The sequence below is a fragment of the Erpetoichthys calabaricus genome, chromosome 9 (assembly GCF_900747795.2).
Source record: "Erpetoichthys calabaricus chromosome 9, fErpCal1.3, whole genome shotgun sequence".
NCBI lineage: Eukaryota > Metazoa > Chordata > Cladistia > Polypteriformes > Polypteridae > Erpetoichthys > Erpetoichthys calabaricus.
Genome location: NC_041402.2, coordinates 189,497,770 through 189,513,762, shown reverse-complemented (window position 1 = coordinate 189,513,762; position 15,993 = coordinate 189,497,770). Strand labels below are relative to the sequence as shown.

Sequence of the window (15,993 nt, the reverse complement as noted above, 5' to 3'; positions counted from 1 at the left end):
TGCGATGGACTTGTGCCCAGCATTCCTGTGAACCCACCCTGCTTACTTAATAATATATATATATATTTTTTTTAAGGTGTTTCTGGAGAAAAGGTAGAAATTGATCCGGTGACCAATCAGAAGTTCTGGATCAGGCAGAAACCCATTTCAGTCGATTCAGACCTCCTTTGTGCCTGTGACCTCGTGGAAGAGAAGAGTCCAAGTAAGTTGTGCGTGACGTGTGTTGTGTCATTTGTAAGCTTTTCATATGTGGGTGTCGTGATTGCATTTCATTTTATTTTGTTGTTTCCTAGTACTGTTGGTTTATTTAGGGGTTTTGTTTTTAACATTTCTGTCATTGTTTCTCATATTGGGGTTTGTTTTGACTTATTAATTTGTCACATCATGTGTTTTGTGGTTTATGGGCACCGGCATGTTGTTGCGCCATTGCTATCATGTGCTCGCCATGTCTGGGTGACGATTCAAAAGCTGGTGCCGTGTGTTTACTCGTGTGTATCCACGATACACATGTCAGAAACAATTCTTTAGTTTTTCACTCATAGGGGATCAAAATTCTAAAAAGTTCCTTTGATTTCGAATTACGGATTCCATACTGGGATTTAGTGAAAGATACAGGAATATTTTGGGCTTCAAATTTAGCAATGGTAGCGAACTACGAGCTTGTCTGGTGTTAAGGATTCGGTGGCAGATTTTTAGTCTCCCCTTGTTTTGACCTCCAGCCTCTGTTTTTGTTCTGATCTCCTGGTCCACGCTTCTTAATTAACACCAAAGATGCTATGCTACAAGCAGGTACTGCAGGAACTATACAAATAAATGTTGTTGATTGAGACATCAGACAGACTAAAGAATAAACCAAACCCGTTTGAGGGGTGAGTAGATGGATAGATAGATAGATGGATAAATACTGTAGATGGATAGATAGATATTAATTTTAGTATGGTCGGCAGGATAACAACATTACATAGATAGATATTAATTTTAGTATAGTCGGCGGGATCACAACATTAGATAGATAGTGGATGGATACTGTAGATGGATAGAGAGATATTAATTTTAGTATAATCGGCAGGATCACAACATTACATAGATAGATAGATATTAATTTTAGTATGGTCGGCAGGATAACAACATTACATAGATAGATATTAATTTTAGTATAGTCGGCGGGATCACAACATTAGATAGATACTGGATGGATACTGTAGATGGATAGAGAGATATTAATTTTAGTATAATCGGCAGGATCACAACATTACATAGATAGATAGATATTAATTTTAGTATAGTCGGCGGGATCACAACATTAGATAGATGGATGGATACTGTAGATGGATAGAGAGATATTAATTTTAGTATAGTCGGCAGGATCACAACATTACATAGATAGATAGATAGATAGATAGATAGATAGATAGATAGATATTAATTTTAGTATAGTCGGCGGGATCACAACATTAGATAGATAGATGAATGGATGGATACTGTAGATGGATAGAGAGATATTAATTTTAGTATAATCGGCAAGATCACAACATTACATAGATAGATAGATAGATAGATATTAATTTTAGTATAGTCGAGATAGATGAATGGATGGATACTGTAGATGGATAGAGAGATATTAATTTTAGTATAATCGGCAAGATCACAACATTACATAGATAGATAGATAGATAGATATTAATTTTAGTATAGTCGGCGGGATCACAACATTAGATAGATAGATGGATGGATGGATACTGTAGATGGATAGAGAGAGGTTAATTTTAGTATAGTCGGCAGGATCACAACATTACATAAATATTAATTTTAGTATAGTCGGTGGGATCACAACATTGGATGGATGGATGGATGGGTGGATACTGTAGATGGATAGAGAGAGATTAATTTTAGTATAGTCGGCAGGATCACAACATTAGATAGATATTTACTTTATTAATCCCAAGGGGTATGTCAGGCTTGGTGCCCCGCTGACTACCTCTGACTCACGAACATCATGTCAATAAAGGCTATGACTTAAGATTCTTGGAAAGGTTGTGTAATGTGATTTGGTCTTTAGCTGGAGTGAGGGAGACCAGTCTCTGCCGTGCTTTCCCAATAATGGAGGTGTTCTGTTCTTGTCCCACTTCAGAGCATTGGTAATGCTGGTCCTCTATGGATACAAACAGGCCACACATATCCACAGAGGGGACAGTCAGGAGGTAATCTGCAGACGTCAATCACCATTTCCACTATTCTGATAAAGTGTGGAGTTGTAGATTATTACATACACACCATTTAAATGGACGGCCCACCTCACTAATAAGGATGAGACTCACAACCGATATTTCATTAGCAAATCCCACAAGGAAGGTACAACTGTTAGCATTATGAGAGAACATGTGGGGTGAAAGGGTACAACACCTCTTCTGGCGCAAACAGGATTGACCCAGTCTGACATGTGGCTGTCGTCCAGTCTGAAAGCTGGTAATCCACGGTCAAATATTCAGGGCTAAAGCTATAGTCCAGATAGTCTGTGTCACAAATTGACAAAAGAAGACACAGAAAGGGTTGGGGCAGCCACCCGTATATTATTTCCTGGCTGCAAATGGAATAAGTAATCGCAATAAAAGCATACAGATCAGAGTCCTGAACAGAACTGACTTGCTTGGCACCAAGATGGCAGTTTTAAGGCAGAGTGGAGGAAGTGACTCTCATCTCTGGGGCCAAAACAGGAAGTGATGTCATTAACCCCGTGGTGGTTTTTGAGGCGGACATGACATCATCTCTAGCCCCGGAACTGATGTTAACATGCCTGGGACCAGAAACTGGTGTCATCTCAGGGGCCGGAACTGGAAGTGATGTCATTGAGCCCAGGACCGGAAGTCATGTCTTCTCTAGGGCCGGGACCGGATGTGGTGTCATCTCTGGGGTCCGGAAACTGAAAGTGATGTCATTGAACCCAGGATCGGAAGTGGCATCATCTCTAGGCCCAGAGCTGGAAGTGATGTCCTCGTGCCCGGGAACAGGAACTGCCATCATCTCTGGCGGCATCCTTAAGGTCAGAAACGGAAGTGACGTCATCGGGGTCGAGTGGAACTTCCTAGAACTGGTCTGCAGAGGATTGAGAGGAAGAGTTAGTGCACTGCGCCACCCCCTGGTCTGGCATGGAATTACTCTCATTCAGGCCCTTTACCTGCCTCCCATGCGCACGTGTGAGACACTGTTTTAAAGAAATTGTAGGACAGTGGTGTCGAAGATGGCTGTGAAACCCACACAAATTTGGGGCATCTGTACCATTCAGTTCAGGTGGATGGGGTGGGCTGCTCCATCCTCGTCTGCCACAGTTGGTAGTCAGCTCTGCCAGCATTGTTTGAGAGCACAGCCTACAACCTAACCTGTCCAGTCAGGGCCAAAGGCGCTTTACTGACCCATAAAATGATGGTAATGTGCCTGTAATTTATAAATCGTTACAAAAACTAAACGTTAAAGGAAAAAAAACAATCAAACTAGACTTGAAGGAAAAAAATATGATAGCTGAAAGTTGTAAAGCTGTGGAAGTTAAATACACCGCACCCACTTTATAGGGGGACAGGGCCTGTTTGTGTTTTAGTCGTTGTACCTCTAAAATGTGTTGTTATTAATATTTTTTTGTGTTTTTTATTATTTCTGTTGAGCCCAGCTTCAATTTTAGTTTGCTGCGGTAGTTGTTTAATCAGTGTTATGGTCTCCGGCTCACAGTATATTACCAGTTCTGCCCGCGATTGTTATCAGTGCAGTGATGTATGTATGTAGCAGATGTTACAGAAAAAAATTCTGAGGGCATCAATGAATGAATTATTAGGAAGCAGGAATGTGAGAAATAGATATCGAGTTGTGAATGCTGTAATACGTTCTCTGTGAGCTTTATCTCTGCAAACAAAACTGTTTTATCTGTCGTCTTTATGGCTTCTCCAGGACTTTTTAACTTGCATAACGTGCACACAATTTATCTGACAATGAAAAAACAAATAATATTCCAAGGATAGCAATTTTTAATTTTGTAAACAACATAGAGAAGAAGCTTATTATGCATATTCCGGATTGTATCGTGGCGACAAAACATTTTGTGTGAGACGTACCGATAAAAATGATGGAATTTCATCCTTTGGAAACAATTATAGTCCCTTGCTTTTATTCCCATCATGCTTCCACCATAGAAGGAGACATTCACCGTATGGAGGAGAAGGATGTAGCCCACTTGATAAACCAGGCCAGGAAAGGGGAGTCGGCATCCAAAGCCACGCTCACCACATTTGACTCTTAGATGTCCTGTGAAGGATGGCCTGTGCAAGTAATGTGAAGAGCACACATGACCATGAAATGGAGCCCACCTTGAACACATCCCAGTAATGGACTTGTATAATGCAGGACCCTGGTCCTCCATCAACATCGTTTTGACCTGCTACAGCTAGGATCGGCCAGAACCTTGGCCTGAGGTAATGGTCCTCTCCGCATCAGCGCACATCAAAACTCCAACCAGTATTATACTTCAGTATACTGTAGATCTGAAGGTGTATCTGGTGCGACCACTGCTCGCTGCTCTTTTTACCACTCTGACCACAGACATACCACTTGGTCACATGTGAGCAGCAAAATCTGTATGGCCAATCCAGACAAAATTATTTCACAATTATGGATAATTATTGACTTGTCTTTAACTCTTTCAGGGCTGGTGTTGACTTTTGTCAGAAGGAGGAGTTGATGATGGTAATCAACTGTAAACTGTGACAAAACCAACCGTTAAGTTTTAGTTGGACTCTCGTTGCTAGAAGGATTGACCGAGATTTCCTGTGCTCGTGGGAGTGGCAAGGAGCAAACAACGGCAAAAATGGCACTGACATCTGTTGAGAGATCAAAGCGAATACGTAAATAAAAATACTGCCTATTATCTCTGAACGGGACGATGACTTGTCGGACTCTGATTTGGACACAAGTGATCTAAAACGAATGTGAGAGATTCCAGCTTAAGCTGATTGGTCCCCAGGTAATTGTGGTACTGACAATGTTCGCCAGGGAGGACTGTCAATTAACAATGATAAGCGGTAGAAACCAGACTGTCGTGTACTGCGACTGTGATCGCTACTGCTGTCTCAGCCACGAGAAGAGAGCCTACAAGTAAGTCTGCTGCTCATTCTTGGCAAACTGGCAGCCACAGCATGCAGCAACAGATGTTTTATGTTGATTTCTGTGTGAAAACATAACTTTCCAGAAACTATGTTTTTTGGAAAAAGTATTCAGCCTCAAAGAGTTAAAATTTAAATAGAGTCTCTTGTGTCCGTTTGTCTGGTTGGCTTAAACAGCTCTGTTCATGATTGTCTGTCCATCTGACAGGTTAAATTGCACCTCTCGTGTCTGTTCGATTAGCTTAAATTGAGCCGTTAACGTCCGGCTGTCTGTCCTTCTGTGTGGCCTAAATGTCACCTTTCATGTTAGTTAGTCTTGTCTGACTGTGTGGTTTATTGCTGGATTGATAGTAAAATTTTATCTTCATTATCGATCCCCGCTTTCGAACCTCAGCACCTGTACCAAACGGTGCAGAATGAAATTGTGGTAACTGCTGAAACCCCTTGTTCTTACTCCAGCATCCATGGTGGGCCACACCATCACCTAGCACAACGCACCGCTTCCCAATGGATAGCTATGAAGAACAATGGGGTGATGGCACCCATGGAGTCCAGATCCAGGGTCCTTTGGGTTTTGGGTCTCCGTTACAATCAAGTCAACGCATGTAGTTTCGTAAAGTCTTCAAAATGGACATTTTTCCATACCTGGAATAGAGAGAGTGAAGTGGTGAGATGGGGGTGGGATTGAGAAGAAAGCTAATGTTTACTTCCGGTACCAAAAATCCTGAAATGCTGGTTCCATACATACTGTTGTAAAATTCAGGGTTTTCAGTACTTTTTCCCAGTTTAATTATCCTGCAAAACTGGTTAGTTGGAATTGCTCCTCCCCTGTCTGTCTGACTAAACAGAGCTTTTCATGTCTGTCTGGCTAACTGGTCTAATTGGAACTGTTTATGTCTGTCTGGATTATTTTGTGTCTGTCTCTCTGTCTGTCTTTCTGTACTCATATCCATCATAGGGTTGCGCACTGTACTCATACTGGTGTGATTTTGGGCGAAGCAAGGAATTCATTGTTGTTGGTACTGGAAAAGAAACGAGGGAATTTAAAATGGTATGGTACCAGTATATCAGGATTTTATGTACTAGAGCTGAGCTTTCTTCTCAGTTTTCCATTTCATAGCCATGACGGAGGACCACACTCACCTATCGGGACTTCATGGCTATTAAGAGGGCAGCGGTGTGTAGTACGGCACAGTGGCGCAGCTAGCCAGGGAGGCTGGAGTAAGACAGCGGTGGGGGCTTTATAGATATATAAAGAGAGAGGTTGGGAGTATTCACTGATTACAGTGCATTGCTGCACCCACCACACGACACACCACCAGGATTGAGATCCGAGTTACAGCCTCCGCACCACACTGAACAGTTTACAGTGGCTGGAGTGCCAATTCTGCCACCAACCCCCAAGTTTTCCCTGCAATGTTGGGAGGCCAGTTCAAGCGCAGTTGGCTCGGCGATTTCCTGAATTTGATCAGTGGCATCAGTTGCACCTTGTACATATAATAATTGATTGCTGCAGTCGTTTTTTTAAAAAGTGTTTACAGTTCATTGGCAGTGTGTAAAATGATCCATGTTGCAGTAATTGTGATGCTCTTTGCTTGAAAAATAAATGCCATTAAAGTTAAGTTAAGTTAAAGTTAAGTTCCATTAAAATTTCACATTTTCTTTGTGAATTGTGACGTTTACTTAAAAAGTACAGCAAAAAAAGTATTTGGCATCCCGGGGTGCATTAACCCCCCCCCCCCCCCCAAGTATTTGGCAGTTTTTAAGGGTTAAATTCCGTCTTCCTTGTCTGCCTAATTTAAGTTGTGCCTTTCATGGCTGTTTGTCTGTCTGATTAGTTTAAGTAGAGCTGTCTGTCTGATTAGATTAAATTGCACGGTTTGAAGTTGGTCTGTCTGGTTAGTTTGTAACATACCTTTTGTGTCTGTCTGTCCGTCTTTCTGTATAATTCTATTCATCATATCCATCTAGTTCGCTTACATTGCATCTTTCCTGTCTGCCCAATTTAAGACGTGCCTTTCATGTCTGTTTTTCAGTCGGGTTAGTTTGTAGCATGCCATTCATGTCCATTTGCATCTGTCTGTCTGTCTGGCTTAATTGTACCATTTGTGTTTGTTTGACTCGTTCATGTCGAACAGTTTAGGTCCGTCTGTCTGTCTGCCAATCTGTAATCCATATCCATCATGTTTGTCTAGTTCAGGGATCCCCAACTCCAGTCCTGAAGGGCCCCGGTGGCTGCGGGTTTTTATTCAAACCCTTTTCTTAATTAGTGACCTGTTTTTGCTGCTAATTAACTTCTTTTGAATTCATTTTAATTGACTTGTTTTTTTTTTTTTTAAAAGATTTGTTGCCCAGAATTTCTTCATCGTTCCTCTGAGTTGCTTCATTTCTTTCCTTAATTGGCAACCAAACTCTCACTGTGCCATAGCAGACATTTCCGAAATTGTTGATTTTCTCTTTTCTAAGAGCTCTGGTTAAATGTTTAGGGGACTTGAGCAGATCAGAATTCCTGAGACCTTCCCCTTTCTTTATTTTCAGATATTGTATGATGAACACAGTTTGCTGGTTTTGCCTCATTTTGTATCTCATGATTGTTTGGCTGCTAATTAACAAAAAAGAAACAATTAAGAGGTCTGAGTCTTCAAGAGCAAGTCGAATAAAATGAATCCTAAAGAAGTTAATCAGCAACAAAAACAGGTCACTAATTAAGAAAAGGGTTAGAATGAAAACCCGCAGCCACAGTGGTCCTCCAGGACCGGAGTTGGGGACCCCTGGTCTAGTGATTTGAAATTGCATCTTTCCTGTCCACCTAATTTAAGTGGCATCTTTCATGTCTGTCTGTCTGTCTGTGTTATGTAGTGCCTTTCTTGCCTGTCTGCTTCTCCCTGTTGTGCCCGTCTATCTAGTTGGTTTAATTTGCACTGTTCATGTTTGGCTCCGTCTCTCCGTATCCTTCTTTCTACTTTTAAATTCCTTAAATGTCCTCTGCTGCAAGAGCACAAGCGTTGCCGGCATATCAAAGCCCACTGAGTCCCAGTAGTTGTGCATACTTGAAATCCAAACCTGAAGATGAGCCACACTTGCATCTGCTAAACTGTAGCGCCCCTTGCTGGCCCCAGCAAGACTCTACATCAGACTGCAAAAATGAATTTTTGTATCTGTCGTCGGCTGTGTGTGAAGCAAATGTGTATGGAGACACAGAAGGTGGCTTTTGAAAAATCTGAAGAGCCCCGTGGAAATGAAGACTTACAACTGAAAGTGAGTGTGTCAGATAATCACCAAAAGGCTCGACATCACTTCACTGTAATATTCTCATTTCCCAGAGTCTCTCCTCATCCTCTGCGACGCTGTGACATTTGTGTGTTACATGCGTTTCATGCTGACACGTTTGCCTGCAGTTCCTTGCTGGCCTGACCCAGACCTACTTGCATCAGAAGGAATTAAAGGGCCGTGGGTGGCGACTCGCACACTGCATCTGACAGTTGGCATCAGAAGTGGACTGAGCGCGTGACTCCCTGTAGAAACGTACATCTGTGTTTTAAACTGTGTATGAAGGACAGCCGTGTTTGCCTCTCTAGGCCACAATTCAAGTGCAGTGTAACTTGCCTGTGTTTGCTGTTAGGTTTGTGTTTGACTGCTTTGTGAAAATGCACAAAAGAAAAACACATAACAGAATATCATGCAGAAACTCGGAGAATTAAATATATACATTTTAAAATGCAGGTCAACCATCGGTAATCCGGTTCCAACACTAATTTGGACACAATTTTCTGGGTTGGCATGTCAACTGTTTTGGTGTCAGTGGTGCAGCATCAGCTGTTGCCACCAACTTGTGAACACTTCTGCATTTATTATTATAACCTGCTCACCTTTAGCTCCAGCCATGACTCCGGTGCATAAAGAAAGCGATTCTCATGGTGTAAAGCGCAAACACCGTACATTGTCCACAACAGATAAAGCTGAACTTCTGAAAAAGCTTGACAGAAGTGTGTGGACGTGCACTGTCAAGGTACAAAATGCACTCCTTCTCCTGACATTTTTGATTTTTTTTTCCCCAGATTTTTCCACAGGTGCAGACACCTCGACAATTCGGTGTAATGGTGACCAGTCTGTTCATGGGGAAAAACTCTTTATTAACAAGTCCATTATTGTTGAAATTGTGATCATCGCTATCTTGATGTTCGAGATGACCTGACGTGCATTTTAAGGCTTGTCAAAAAAAAAAAAAATTTGCAAGTCACATGCACAGTTGTTGAGTAAATGGCAGAAATTCACATCTCCATTAACTCGGCATAAAGCCAGTTGGCAAACTTGTAACAGCCGACCCCTTACCCAGCTGGCAGCTACACTTACAAGAACTGTGGCCTCGATAAATTACTGAGGCTAATCTATAAATACCAAGCCGTACCTCTGACAAATAATAATTTCCCCTCAATCAACAGTTTAAATATAACACACAAAAGCAGATATGTAAAAATAGGTGGATAAATACATTAAATGAAACAATAGCAAAAAATGCAAATTTCACACGTAAAAAATAAGTATATACAGTAATCCCTCCTCCATCGCGGGGGTTGCGTTCCAGAGCCACCCGCGAAATAAGAAAATCCGCGAAGTAGAAACCATATGTTTATATGGTTATTTTTATATATTTTAAGCCCTTATAAACTCTCCCACACTATTATAAACATTTCATGCACAATTATACAGCATAAACCCTTTGTATTCTCTTAGATATTAGGTAAGATTCGTTGAAATTATGTATGTAAACACAGTTTACATACAGTAAAACCTAAATATTATTTTAAAGATATCGAGCGTCTCTGATATCACATATGTTACAGCCATTATTACTGACAGGCCACCAGCAATAAATACGTACAATGCAAGAAAAATTGTATACAGTAAAATGTGTGTACAGTGACACTAAACTATGTACATGTAATAAGTACTGTACGTAAATAATTAATTATGGTTACTCACCAACAATGACACGACAACTTGTCCGATAACGATGAGTTTAATTTTACTGCACAACAAAGGATAGCGTTACAGCTCTTCTAAAGGAGCCTCTTCAGGCGACTGTTTAGCACCGCCGTTGTTCTTCTTCCATCACTCTTCAATCCAAATCCCTAAAGCAGATTCCATCCAGACTACTGCCTTATCACGTCCAATTGCAACTCGTTTTGTACCCTGGTTAAAGGACACTGCGGCCGTAGATCTTATATGCTTTTCCTCCTTTTTAAATAAAAAGAATCGTGGACTCATTTATGCTGTAATGGTGTCCTGCAGCGGTGTAGCTGTTTCCTTCCTTCAACATATCCAAAACTTTTACCTTTTCTGCAATCATTTGCATCTTCTGTTGGCGCTTGGACACGTTAATGCTGAATGAGTGAGATTAGACTTCCTGGTTAATGCAGCACTCCGTCGCTGAGCCAATCAGCAGCACACAGGAACTTAACCGCATGCTCTGATTGGGTAGCTTCTCAGCCATCCGCCAATAGCGTCCCTTGTTTGAATTCAAATGCGTCCCTTGTTTGAATTCAAATGGGCAAAACAACTGAGGAAGCACACGTACTGTAGACCACAGACATCCGCAAAGCAGTGAAAAATCCGCGATATATATTCACATATGCTTACATTTAAAATCTGCGATGGAGTGAAGCCGCGAAAGACGAAGCGCGATATAGCGAGGGATCACTGTGTATATATATATATATATATATATATATATATATATATATATATATATATATATATATATATATATATATATACTAGCCATGTGTGCCCAACTACGTTATGTGTGTTAAAGTTGTCTGTGAAGGGCTCCCTGTTTAAACGCGGCTGCCAGTTGTGAACTGGGCCCTTCGTCACACAGCATTATTATTTTTTATAAGGGAAACAAAATTTCAAAACAAAACCCTTGGACATTGATTCGATAGGAACGGCCTACTCGGAATCACTGTCCGAATAGTAATTATGTGGTGGTGGAGGAGCATTTCTGCTTCTCTCCGTTCACAGTCCGTCTCATTTTCATGACGCTGTCGGTTCCTCTCACGATCTCTTCTCAACCTTTCTCTAATCTCGCAGGTTGCTTTGTGGCAATCCAAAGAATAAGGAAGAACCAATGCTTCTTTCTTGAACTCCAAACGCCGACTGATGGAAAATCACGTAAGTGTGTCCGACTTATATACTCTGACTGCCGACTCCAAGAAGTGGGTGAACATTCGATTTGGACGAAGTGCTGCCAACAACGGTCGATAGAAACACAAAAAACCACAGTCTCGACAACGAAGCAGGTGTCGACGCCAGATCTAAACACAAAGAGTGCTATCGACAGTATTTGTAAACAAAAGTAACAACCAAGGTGTTGTGTATTCAGCAGTACAAACAGCACGTAGTCTCCTTTAGTTCAATCCTCTTTAATCACCACACTCCAACCTCATCAAACGATCCTTCTCCTCACTTCCTCTCCTCCTCCATCACTACTGCCCTCTACTGAACACAGCAGGAACACCACACAAGGCAGTGAATTCGCGGACAAACAAAGATCAAGATCCAAATGAAGATTATATATAAAGATATAATATATGTATATCCCTCCACCAAAGTGACAACGTGACAACACCAAACATACAATAACAAACCCTCCCTTGTCCCAGTAACACATAACAAACACAAATAACAATGAATGAATTCGGAAAATGGCAATGATAGTGAAACTTGAGTCCGAGTATACAACTGTCCTGAATATGGATGACTGGTCAACAGATAAGTGATGTGTTTGAATTTCCCGGAAAAAATGGAACAACCTCACCGTGAATCTTCGGCATGTGGTGGATAATGTGGTCCAACCCCGGGGTCTCTGGCGATGATTGAATTGAACTAAGTCCGACGGAATGAAAACCAAACTGGATACCAAAGCGCGATGTGGAAAAATAGCAGGTGATGGTGGTTCGTTGTAGTGAAATGTAATCTCCGTCTTTCTCTTACCTCCTCGTCTGTTCCCTCCTGATTGTTTATATAGTAATGAGACGGATGTAATTGATTGACTGTAAACAGGTGCTTTCCATCTTGGGGCTACGAACTCTCTCCATCATCCGTCCCCCCTGTATTTATGGGGACGACTTTCACTGACGTTCACATTATAAACAGCAAACGGGACGATGGAAACAAAACGCACTCAGTACAAATATTGAAAACACTATTACCATGTAGCCCCGCTACAAACTGATTAGCAGGACTGTCGGCATGCAATACCTACACTACACCCTACTCCCTGTGCATTCTGGGAAGGTTTTATTTATACATATACAGTGGAACCTTGGTTCACGACCATAATTCATTCCAAAACTCTGGTCGTAACCCGATTTGGTCGTGAACCGAAGTAATTTCCCCCATAGGATTGTATGTAAATACAATTAATCCGTTCCAGACCGTACGAACTGTATGTAAATATATATATTTTTTAAGTTTTTAAGCACAAATATAGTTAATAATACCATAGAATGCACAGCGTAATCCATATTACTAACCGAGAATGGTAAACCGGATATGGACGCAGGTACATGGCATGCCCATGGACGCAGGAGACATAGTGCGCAGGCGCCAACAGCGAGCGAAGTCTGATCCACCGAGAACGAAGGAGTCACAGCTCAAAAACGAAGGAGCTCAACTAACGTAAATAAGAAATGAGGCAACGCGCCCATAGGTAACGACACAGCCACACAAAAAAGAGGATTCCGCGCTGCACCCCAGAGTCAAACGGAAGAGGCTACGGAGGCCCCACAGGTCCACAAAGATAGTACGGCAGGCGCGTGAAAGTACGAAAGGCGCATGCGCCTACAATGCGCTTCTGAACTAAACGGCCTCACTACACAGCATGGTCCACGTGCTTCTAACACACCTACGGAGGCCCCACAGGTCCGCAAAGATGTGAGCCCGCATGGATAAAAACAATAGACGTGGGCGCCTACAATGCGCGTCTGAAACCGCGGAAGCAAAACTGTCTCGGCTCCAAAACCAAACAGCTCGACTAACGGAGCTACAAAAATGAGCCTGCATGGACAAATACAATGTACATAGACGCCTACAACGCGCGTCTGAAACTGCGGAAGCAAAGCAGGCACGGGTTCAAAACGAACGACCACAACTGACAGAGATACATACAGAAGCGAGCCCGCCTGAATACAATTAATGAACATAGGCGCCTACAACACGCCTCTCAAACAGCAGAGTGAATAGATAAACGGCAAAGAAAGGAACAACAGACGGCCGATAAACAATTCTGCCAATTAGCTGACAGCGCATTCTGTAATGAGTCCACTATTAGTGGACATTCATTAGGATTAATGATTATACTTCCTTTGTTCGTCATCTACACCTTTACACTCCAATATATCTCATACATTCATCAATGTATTTCGGGTTACCCAACACAGGGGTAAGCGAGCGAAGCCCCCTTGTAGTTAACTAAATGTAAAAACATTGAATAACACTGAGAAAACCTTGAACAACAGAGAAAACTAACACTGCAATAGTTCACGCTATATTGCTATGAAACGCTCTCTAAAAACACTTTTTTTTTTAATGAGTTTTTAAGCACAGGGAAAAAAATTAACATTTGAAAAATCTGTAATTTAATAAACCACCAAGAAAAGTAACATTGCAACAATGTACACTACGAACCGATCGCTGTAAACAGAAGTGAAAACAAAAACAAGCCCAGTGCATTCTTTAACTGCCTTCTCTACCTTAAGCGTCCAGCCCTCTCTCTCGCTCGCTCGCTCTCTCTCTCTCCCGCGCCTGTGTGTGTGTCTCTCTCTCTCGCACGTGCGCATGTGTGCGTGTGTCTCTCTTGCACGCCTGTGTGTGTGTGTGTGTCTCTCTCCCGCTCTCTCTCTCTTGCTCGCTCGCTCGCTGCACAGGGAGAGACGGAACACGTACAAACCGAAAGGGAAACTGGCTTGTTCGTATACCGAGTGTGTGGTCGTGAACAGATGCAAAAGTTTGCCAAACTTTTTGGTCGTAAACTGATTTGTACGTGTTCCGAGACGTTCGTGAACCGAGATTCCACTGTACATGTAATCACTTATTTGTATGCAATCAGCATGTAAGTACCCCACACAATCATGGATAGGAAACAAAAAAATAAAACACATTTATTAAACACACTACCCAAGAGATATTACCATAGTTTAACTTAACTTAATTAGTTGATCAGAGTTACAGCACAATCAATGCTTACACATATATATATATATATATATATATATATATATTTCTAATATATTTCTATCTATCTATTATAAAAGAAAATCTTGAGACAAGACAAGACTATTGCCAAGACATTTTTTCAAGTCCCGTACTCCTGTCCACCATTTCCGGTTCACGGCCCTCGCCCGCGGTTCTCTCACCTCTCATTCGTGTGAATGCTTTTGTCAGACACAGTTCCTGTGCTCTCAGCTCTTATAAATTTTTATGTTTGCCTCACTTTAAATTTCTAATAAAAGACTTATGTTCAAATGTTAATGAAGAATTTCATCCTGAATGGTTATTAGCAGAAGAACTGAGTACACGGGCAATCCTAGCACAGAGAAACGATGAAGTCAAACAAATTAACACGAAAATTGTCAATCGGTTACACAGCAAATTGGTTAAATGCATATCTATAGACTATGCTTAAACAGTTGGTGGTGATGGTGCGGAAGATGAAAACATCAACTTACAATATCCCACAGATTATCTACAACCGTTAACACCGCCTGGTCTTCCACCAGCCAAATTACTGTTGAAAGAAGGATTTGTCATAATGTTTTTGCGTGTAAAATTTTACAGGCGACAAGAAAGGTAATGTAGTCCATCTTCTGCGGATAACATTAGACACCAAAGGAGATCTTGATATGCCGTTCGTATTAAAACGTTTACAGTTTCCTGCTAGAATAGCTTTTGCTATGACAATTAACAAATCACAGAGTGAAACATTTGAAAAAGTCGGTTTATTTATTAGAGAGAAAGAAACGAAATTCACTCACAGGCCGTTACACATTGCGTTGTCATGATGTAACTCCAAATACGGAATCGAAGCTCAATGTGATATTGATGAAAAGTTAATTCCAAATATTGTTTTTATTGAAGTTTTACAGTAAAAATGTAAGTTTAAAAAGTATTTTCATGTTGATTTCAAAGCCAAACAGAACGAAAACGTATAATGCAATGAATACCTCTAACGCAACATGAAATATAATTTTCTTTCAAATTATTACATTTTGTTATTTTTTACTTAAATTACTCATTGTAATTTAAAATAGTTAGATCTATTATGCATGTATAACAATTCCCATTAAAATAGCAATCTGTTTAAATTGAACATCCACTTCCCCATACGTGAGCGGCACAGCCGGGAAGTGGGTAGCATGTAGAGCCTGTCTGGGGGTTGGTGAGCCAAGCAAGCAGGGAGCAGAGCCCCCTAGTGTGTGTGTGTGTGTGTGTGTGTGTGTGTATGTATGTATGTGTGTGTGTGTGTATTTCACAAGAGAACTACTTAATGGATTTAGATTTGTTTTTTATTCTATAATTTGCTTGAATATTCCGGTTGATTTTGTGACTTCTGTCCTTGCGCTAAGTATCATAGTTCACTTGCAGTACCGATTTATTTGCCTGAATCCAAGAAACACGCAGAGGGCTGAGGGTAGTGGTGCAGAGGCCGCCTCACTCACACGACAGCCTCGGGGTGTGTACCTGACTTCCACTTAGCTAGCAAATGAGAGAACTACTTAATGGATTTAGATCAGGTGTTTTTCTAGAACTTGCTTGAACATTCTGGTTGATTTTGCAACTTCTCTCA

The 15,993-nt window shown here is 41.3% G+C and overlaps 1 protein-coding gene across 1 annotated transcript in view; it reads left to right on the top strand.

Moving 5' to 3' along the window:
* mapkap1 (MAPK associated protein 1) overlaps window positions 1–15,993 on the top strand; it is a 438,131-nt gene that overhangs the window by 386,449 nt on the left and 35,689 nt on the right. Inside the window, exon 11 of the mRNA XM_051932333.1 lies at window positions 77–202. Coding sequence (XP_051788293.1) covers window positions 77–202 — 126 coding nt within the window. The remainder of the gene's footprint in view (window positions 1–76; window positions 203–15,993) is intronic.